This window comes from Myxine glutinosa, chromosome 13 (assembly GCF_964187855.1).
Source record: "Myxine glutinosa chromosome 13, kmMyxGlut1.1, whole genome shotgun sequence".
NCBI lineage: Eukaryota > Metazoa > Chordata > Myxini > Myxiniformes > Myxinidae > Myxine > Myxine glutinosa.
The window spans coordinates 22,849,783-22,858,718 of record NC_136273.1 but is presented as its reverse complement, the minus strand read 5'-3'; the positions used below and the strand labels follow the sequence as shown (position 1 = coordinate 22,858,718).

At 45.6% G+C, this 8,936-nt stretch overlaps 1 protein-coding gene across 1 annotated transcript; it reads left to right on the top strand.

Moving 5' to 3' along the window:
* The first annotated feature begins 4,004 nt into the window (after positions 1 to 4,004).
* LOC137439172 (voltage-gated potassium channel regulatory subunit KCNF1-like) lies at positions 4,005 to 5,441 on the top strand. Its single transcript, XM_068134917.1, has one exon. The coding sequence runs from the start codon at positions 4,005 to 4,007 to the stop codon at positions 5,439 to 5,441; it is 1,437 nt and encodes a 478-aa protein (XP_067991018.1).
* Positions 5,442 to 8,936: the final 3,495 nt, after the last annotated feature.

The following is an 8,936-nucleotide window of genomic DNA, read 5'->3' as shown; positions in this document are numbered from 1 at the left end:
GTGACTGAGCGCGTGCTGGCATCATCGAGACGCCTTCACACCTGGTCCAAGTTAGGTACAGGATCCGGTCAAGGTCTTCATCATTTGGTACTTGTTCCTGCTACTGCTCCTTTTACTGCCTTGGAAGAGGCCCCACCATCTTGTCTTGCCAGGGGACAGCTCCAACTCCAGAGTAGTACTGTCCTTCCACCATGCCACCCAAGGGCAGTGGGGGCCGGAAGGGCAAGAAGGAGGATGAAGCAGTTGTAGCAGCTTCAGTGCAGTTTGTGGATGCTGAGGCAGCAGTTGATGCTAGAGAAGATGAGGAACATGGTTCCAGCGGCGATCCGACTAGAAAACAATATGATTGGAAAGAGGGGCATCAAGAGGCAATGGCTGACTTCTGGGAGGATCATCCGGAATTTTACGATAAATCGTATGCAAGATACAAAGATAACCAATACAAGAAAGCAGTGGTTGAAACCTTCCTTGTTGATATGCAGAACATCTTCGAGGAGATCAAGAAGCCCCTACCTACATGTGAGTGTATATTTAAATTGCATTGAATTTATATTTAATTGCATTAAAATAAATACATGCAAAAATATGTAAAAAATGTAGCGAAAGGAGTAGTGATGAATATCATCGCCCTGGCGTAGACGTCGCCCTGGCGTCGCCTTGGTGAGAGCGCAAGCCATTTTTTGGTCTCCCGAGTCGCCCGAGTTGCCCGAGTTGCCGCGACTGATTAGTCGCGGCAGTCGCGGCGACGTCTCCGTCAATGAGATAGGCCCTTTACTTTTTCACATGACTGTATGTATATACACACATACATATATAATAGGATAGAATTTTCGAGGGAAGCGTGAAATCTGGAACACCCACCAATGAGTACAATCCGATGGGACAGCTGGCTTAAAGTTGCCTCCACAAGAAGAGCGGCGTATACACTTTCATGAAATGTCCTGCCCACGAAGTAAGTGGACAGACGTCCCTAATACATATAGATACGGAACAAACCCAAACATTGATTCATATTAAACCCTGAAATACATTTGGGTTTCCTTTCCAGTAATCATGTGCGAAGTAATGGGACACTTTCCATGAACTCTCCTGCTGTGAAGAGATAAGCTGTTTTAAGGAACGTGTAATTAATGGTTTGCATCTCCGATTTCGAGGTTCGGTGATCACTGCATGCACTCCGCATCTCATTACTGTAATGGTGCAATTGTTTATACAAGGTCGAGGCTCATGGAAGAGCGAGTTGACCTAGGGTAAAAATGCAACGAACTGAAAGTGGGGTCACAGGTGGACACAATTAGGCAAAGGGAATGCCGAAAAGGAAAAGAGTGAGAGAGGGGAGGGAAGAAACACCTTCACGTGCTCATTAAATTCCTCGATGGAAGAGGATTGGGTTAGGCAGAGTTATTGGGGCCAGCGAAGATCATGGACTGGGGGGGATAGTGGTGCCCACTACCACCTGGAAAATGAGGACTTTATTAGGACCAGATGGGATGAGGATGTGGAATGCATCAATGGTATACCAGTCATTATTGTTCAGCAGAATCGTGTGTAGAAATTAATGACTCCCTGTAAATCCCGAAATGGTTTGGCCCATTTGGGTTTCCATCTGAAGCCAAGGTTCATGAAATCCCATATGCCATAACGTGTTTGTCCATTGCCTACTAATGCTCGTGTAATTCATCTGAAAGTACACAGCTGTCTCCCAGTGTTTGTCCTGAATGTGATTTATGTACAACTCCCCCCATGAGCCTGATATACAGTCACGTGAAAAAGTAAGTACACCCCATGTAAAATTTTGACTTTTTCAACATATTTCAACATACAGCTAATTGATCTTCATTTCAACAATATTGATAGATAAAGGTGATATAATATAACAAATATCATGAAACATTTACATTTTGTAGTCCATTGTACAATTTAAATAAACATGAATGCAAATTTCGCATGTGGAAAAAGTAAGTACACCCCTACATTTATCACTACTTCAAATACCTAAAATTAGAATCAGGTGCACCAGCTCAGGTGCAAATGATTAGAACATCGTTAGAGAGGATCTTGGAGGAACCTGTCTTATTTAAACCTCAGACATTTAGTTTGGTTTGCTCTTTGTTGTTGAAGTGTGCGGCGTCACCATGCCAAGATCAAAAGAGCTCTCTGAGGCCTTCAGAAAGAAGGTTATAGATGCCGACGAGTCTGGGAAGGGATTTAAAAAGATCTCCAAACAATTTGAAATCAATCATTTGACTGTCTGGAAGATCATCTACAAGTGGAGAAGATTCCAAACAACTGCCAACTTGTTCAGGCCAGGCCGCCCCAGCAAGTTCAGCCCGAGAACAGACCGCAAGATGCTGAAAGAGGTCTCTAAGAACTCCAGAATGTCATCACGGGACCTACAGGTAGCTCTTGCCACTGTTGATGTCAAAGTGCACGAGTGTACCATTAGAAAGAGGCTGCACAAATTTGATCTACATGGGATGTGTGCCAGGAGGAAACTTTTGCTGTCCAGAAAGAACATCAGGGCAAGACTAAAGTTTGCCAATGAACACCTAGGGAAAGACCAGCACTTCTGGAACAATGTGCTCTGGACAGATGAGTCAAAGGTAGAGCTATTTGGCCACAGTACCAGAAGACATGTTTGGCGAAAACCAAAGACAGCATTTGACCACAAGAACCTGATACCAACTGTAAAGCATGGTGGTGGAAATATTATGGTTTGGGGCAGCTTTGCTGCATCAGGGCCTGGGCAGCTCACCATCATATAATCCACTATGAATTCTTCATTGTACCAGAGGGTGCTTGAGGATAATGTGAGGCCATGTGTCGGAAAGTTGAAGCTCAACCGAAGGTGGACCTTGAAACATGACAATGACCCTAAACATACCAGTAAATACACCAAGGAATGGCTGAAAAGAAAGAAATGGAGGGTTCTGGAATGGCCATGTCAAAGCCCGGATCTAAATCCCATCGAGATGTTGTGGGGGGATTTGAAACGAGCTGTGCATGCAAGAAACCCCTCAAACATCGCACAGCTGAAATAATTCTGCATGGAGGAGTGGGCAAAAATTTCTCCCAGTCGATGTCAGAGACTGGTAGACAGTTATAAGAAATGCCTACTTGAGGTTGTTTCTGCGAAAGGGAGCAATACCACCTATTAGAGCCAAGGGTGTACTTACTTTTTCCACATGCGACATTTGCATTTATGTTTATTTAAATTATACAATGGACTACAAAATGTAAATGTTTCATGATATCTGTTGTATTATATCACCTTTATCTATCAATATTGTTGAAATGAAGATCAAATAGCTGTATGTTGAAATATGTTGAAAAAGTCAAAACTTTACATGGGGTGTACTTACTTTTTCACGTGACTGTAAATGTAAAATAGTTCAAAGAATGTCCTTTAGAAATTAGAAGTACCAGGACGTGTGCTCCAGCCTGTGCTCCCGGCGTAAACTTGACCTCGTTGGTATGTGCGCCGCGTGCGTGTGCTCGTGACGTAACGCGTTCACTATTAAATCCTCCACGAGACCATGCACGCGCGCACACACCGCGGGGAGACCTGCAGCTGGGCACGGCGATTCCAGTCCAAGGTGAGTTCCAACGTTACGCGATAACCGTGGGGTTCCGCCGAAAAGTAGGTAACCAAGGGGAGTCGACTCCCTCGGCTCGCTTACTCTTTCCTTGCGTTCCTGGCATGGCGTGGCCCTCCAACCCCATTTGTGCATCCTATTAGTGTAAACGCTCTATCCGCTCATACATCAGAGGAAACTTTGCCAACAAATATGTAGTAAAGGCCTTTGGGGAAAAAAAAAATCACCTTCCTACTATAGGAAGACCATAACCCCAGGTGTCACTCCCTTGGTATTCTGAATTGTCCAGAAAGCGCCTTGGACAATAATTCCAACATAATAATTATTATTGATGTTCCTTGATATATATATATATACAGGATGCATTGAGGATTGATAGCGACAAGTGTGGATGGTCGGTGCGCGCAGATGAGCGAACGGAGCTGGGGACACGAGGCGAGTCCCGGGTCGGAAGAGCAACCTGGTGTGACCCTGAACATCGGTGGGCAACGCTTCACGTTGGACGGCCACCTGCTCAGCCGCTTTCCAGAGACGCGACTCGCGCACCTGGCCCGCTGCACCTGCCCCGAGATCAGCCGCAGCCTCTGCGACGACTTCGATCCGCGCAGCGGAGAGTTCTACTTCGATCGCGATCCGCTGGTGTTCCGCACCATCGCCATGCTCTTCTTCGAGGGCGAGATCCACATGGGACGCGGTGTGTGTCCCATCTGCTTCAAAAGCGAGCTGGACTTCTGGCACGTGGACGCGAGCTTCCTCGACGAATGTTGCCGAAGTTCGTTCAGCGAGAAGGAGCGAGAGTTGAGCGAGATCGCTTGTCGTGTGGAGCTCGCACTGTCGGACAAAGCGAGGGTCGGGGAGAGCATCACGGTCCGTGCACGAAAGGTCCTGTGGCAGCTCATGGAGTCCCCCGACTCCTCGTTTCTGGCTCGTCTCATCGCCGTGTTCTCTTTCCTCCTCGTCGTCGTCTCGTCCGTCGTGCTGTGTCTCAGCACCATTCCCGAACTTCAAGTGCCGGACGAGGACGGACTGCCGGGGGAACACCCGGCCCTGAGTCTGGTGGAGACGGTGTGCATCTGCTGGTTCACACTCGAGTACGTGCTGCGCTTCACCGCAGCTCCACGTAAGCTTCGCTTCGTGCTCGCCTTCATGAACGTGGTGGACGCACTCGCCATCATTCCGTACTACACGGGCCTGGCGCTCTCCGATCTCGGCAAAAGGAGTTCCGGCACATCGAGCTTGTCGAACGTGCAGCAGGCGGTGCAGGCTCTGCGCATTATGCGCGTGGCGCGTATTTTGAAGCTTGCGCGTCACTCCAGCGGGTTGCAGATGCTGACGTACGCACTGCGTGGAAGCTTCAAAGAGCTCAGCCTTCTACTGCTGTACCTAACTTTGGGGATCTTCCTCTTCTCGGCACTCGGATACACGTTTGAGCAGAGCCATCCCAAAACGTTATTCACGAGCATCCCACACGCCTTTTGGTGGGCTATTATCACCATGACAACGGTGGGCTATGGTGACATCTACCCACAGACGTACTTGGGCAAGATGAATGCTGCGGTGAGCTTCCTGTGTGGGATCCTGGCTATCGCTTTGCCCATCCATCCGATCATTAACAACTTCGTGAAGTATTACAACAAGCAGAAAGTGCTAGAAACAGCTGTTAAGCACCAGCTGGATCGACTTGCTCTCGATGACCACATGCAAGGGTTCGCTCAGCAACGATGGAGTGACTTGAGCTTGAGGGCTGAAGGTCACGGTCATCCCTGTGACCCAGATGACGAGTGTGTGCCATTCCTGGATCTGGAGGTCAAGGCGCCACACGTGGTCATGCGTACACCATGCTGAGGACTTTGTACACTTGATTTTCAGGACAAAATATTTGTCTCGATGTTAGTTGATTTTATATCCTCACCTGATGCTTCAATATGATTTATCTCGATGGTGTAAAAGTAAGGCAGCCCGAATGTTTATCCCACCACTGCCACCATTATTTGTGGCTATCTACAAGCTAATCAGGGGGAAATAATAGGGGAACTAAATGATGGGTAGGGATAGCTGGAGAAAGGGAGGCTGTAGGGGAGTTTTTGTTTTGTATAGATCCCGGTGCTTATGCAGGAAGTTCTGGACTGAAATGTGGAAGATCGTCAAACCGACAATAAGGTGAAAAAGAAACAGATAGACAAGGGACAGGAAACAAAATCAGCGAGTAGGTAAACAGAGAGGGCAGAGTTAATGAGAATTGAAAAGCTCCGTACGATCAATGTCAATCTGTTCTTCGCTAAGAGTCTCTAGTCCCGGTTTATTCATGAAGTCAAAACATAAAAATCCGAACGTTTTATCTCAAATGTTTTTATCACAAACAAAAATGTCTAAATATTGTAGCGTGTTCAGTGGCTGTTTGCATCATTTTTAGGGGCAAAGCTATGCACTGATCCTGGGTCCTCCAGAGTTAAGGGTGTGAAATGAATTTGGCTTGGGTACCAGCAAGCAATGACGTATTGTCTTTGCAAGATACCATAAGATTTTAAACATCTATCAGCAAATTTTAGGAGATGGAACAGCCAGCTTATCACCCCCTCCATAAGTTAATCTTCGCAATACCAGGCCTATGATGCACCAGGATGGCAGTTAACAATTGGGCCAGCAATTGAACCCAGGCTAGACAGCTTAGGCTAGATAACTTAAAAGGCAAATATCCTGTCAAGCTATAAAACTAGTTGTGGATAGACATGGGAGATAACAGGAGAGGGTCATGGGCCTACATCTTGAAGGACTGTCGGGGAAAAGCAAAAAAGGACAGAGGGAGGCGACAGCACAGAAGTGATAAAATGGAACAAAGGAGTGGAGGTTAAACTTTGAACAGAAAAGAAAGCTTAACCTTCAGGAGGGTAACAAGTAATGGGTTACTGAATGAACACACGAAACCTTGCGGGGCTGAGAAGGCAAGGCATTGCCATGAAATACCACCCAAAGAGAAGTGTGCGCAATGGCCACAAAGATTTTCACAAATTCCCCCCCCCCCCCAACATCAATCTTAGACAGTGCTGTTCCTTCCTGCCTTCAACAGCAGGCCACAATATGGTTAATATGAAACCAGTCAAGCCCTTGAAAAGCCGAGGGATGAAGGATGCACGAAGGAAAAAAAGCGTTCACTGGAAAATAAACTGCAGGGGTGCAAGAATATATGAGAGATGCTTGATGACAGAGAGGCCATCAACCTGTCTGCAATGAGACAGCAGCAGGCCCTGTGGCTTGGCCACCTGCTGAGATGTAGTGGCGAGCCTGAAGGGCGGCAGGGAGATGTGGGAGTTGGAGGAGAAGAGGCACAAAAGAAGAATAAGGTTGGGAGGAAAGGGAAGGACGATGATGTGAAAGGAATTGTATATGATGTTGGAAAAGCGGAGGGGGAGGGAGTTGGAATAAATTTTGTGATTTCCGTGTATGTATCGTTGTTTGTATGCTGCAGCAACGGGAGGTGGTTGGAATGGAGAGCAGAAGGGAAATGGGGGGGGGGGGGGGGAGGGGGAAATTTTATTTTGCAACAACCAACTTGATATGATGTAAACAAAATAAAATCCATGCTATTGTTTAATAAATAGATCATGCAATTTGCTGACCTTATCATTGTACTCGTAATTATTCAGGCTTTGCAGGCCTTAAATTCTGCTTAGAAGTTATTGGTTTTACCCCTGCTCAGGCAGCATACACGTACGGTCGTGGCCAAAAATATTGGCACCCTTGCACTTTTTTCAAATAATGCGCCATTTCTTCCAGAAAATTGTTGAAATTAAAAAATCTTTTGGTATCCACATTTGTATTTATTTGGTTTGCAGTGGAACAAAACAAAAAAAAAGCTAAAACAATTACTAAATCTTAGCCAATTCCGCACAGAAATCCTAAAATGGCCCGGACAATATTATTGGCACCTTTTAGAAGTTGTTGGAATTAATGAGATTTCAAGCAGGTGATTCCCCTTTACTTTGGAAATGAACTCACCTGTGGTGAGTTGCATGTGCCTGGAATATAAAAATCACTCATTCCACCAGTTTGAATGGAGAAAAGGAGTCATTCTGCTGTTTTGTGTCACTGTGTGTACCGCAATGAGCAGGGATAAAAGAAAGAAAACCAGAGAATTGTCTGAGGAGGTCAGGCACAGGATTGTAGCCAATCATGAACAATCTCAAGGCTACAAGTCCATCTCCAAAGACCTTGATGTTCCTGTGTCCACCATACGCAATGTTATCAGTATGGTAGGAGACCCAGGAGACCCCACCGCTGAGAGACATAAGAAAGTCTGACTAGAGTTTTCCAAAACACACCTGAACAAGCCAAAATCCTTCTGGGAGAATGTCCTGTGGACAGATGAGACCAAATTAGAGCTTTTGGCAAAGCACATCATCTCTATGTTTACAGAAAACAAAATGAAGCCTTCAAAGAAAATAACACCTTCCCTACAGTCAAACATGGAGGAGATTCAGTGATGTTTTGGGGTTGCTGTGCTGCCTCTGGCACTGGGTGCCTTGAATATGTGCATGGCATCATGAAATGAGGTGATTGCCAAGGCATTTTGGAGTGTAATATTCAGCCCAGGGTCAGAAAGCTCGGTCTCCTTCGAAGGTCATGGGTCCTGCAGCAGGACAATGACCCCAAACACACTTCAAAAAGCACCTAGGAATGGTTCAAGACAAAACGCTGGACTGTTGTGAAATGGCCAGCAATGAGTCCAGATCTAAATCCCATTGAACACCTGTGGAGAGATCTGAAAACAGCAGTTTGGAGAAGACACCCTTCCAATCTGGGAGAACTGGAGCAGTTTGCACACGAAGAGTGGGCCAAACTGCCAGTAGAGAGGTGTAGGAAGCTCATTCATGGCTATAGGAAGCGCTTGACTGCAGTTATTTTGTCCAAAGGCTGTGCTGCCAAATATTAAGTCTTGGGTGTCAATAATTTTGTCAATGCCTTTTCTTTTTCTTTTCTGATTTAAAATAATATATTAAGTTCTGAATCAAAAACAAAGGTTCTGTGATATTAATAGTGAAATAAAGAATTGTGGAGACCAAATACTTTCATCAATTTCAACTTATTTTTAGAGAAAATTGTGAGTTATTTGAAAAAAGTGCAAGGGTGCCAATATTTTTGGCCACGACTGTACATCTAATCTGTACGCACACCCATATAGATATATATATATTTATGTTGAAGGCTCCAGTCATGGACTATATAGTCCTCATCGAGGCTAGGCCTTAAACAAAGAGCTGCATTGATAGAAAAGTGAAGAGAATGTAGTCTAAGAGTTTGTGAGGAAGTAAAAAAGAAAATCTGCTTTTTGAAAAGGGGAAG

Bases quoted from the DNA above. Each gene is read 5' to 3' on its own strand.
- LOC137439172 (XM_068134917.1), top strand. From the start codon at position 4,005: ATGAGCGAACGGAGCTGGGGACACGAGGCGAGTCCCGGGTCGGAAGAG.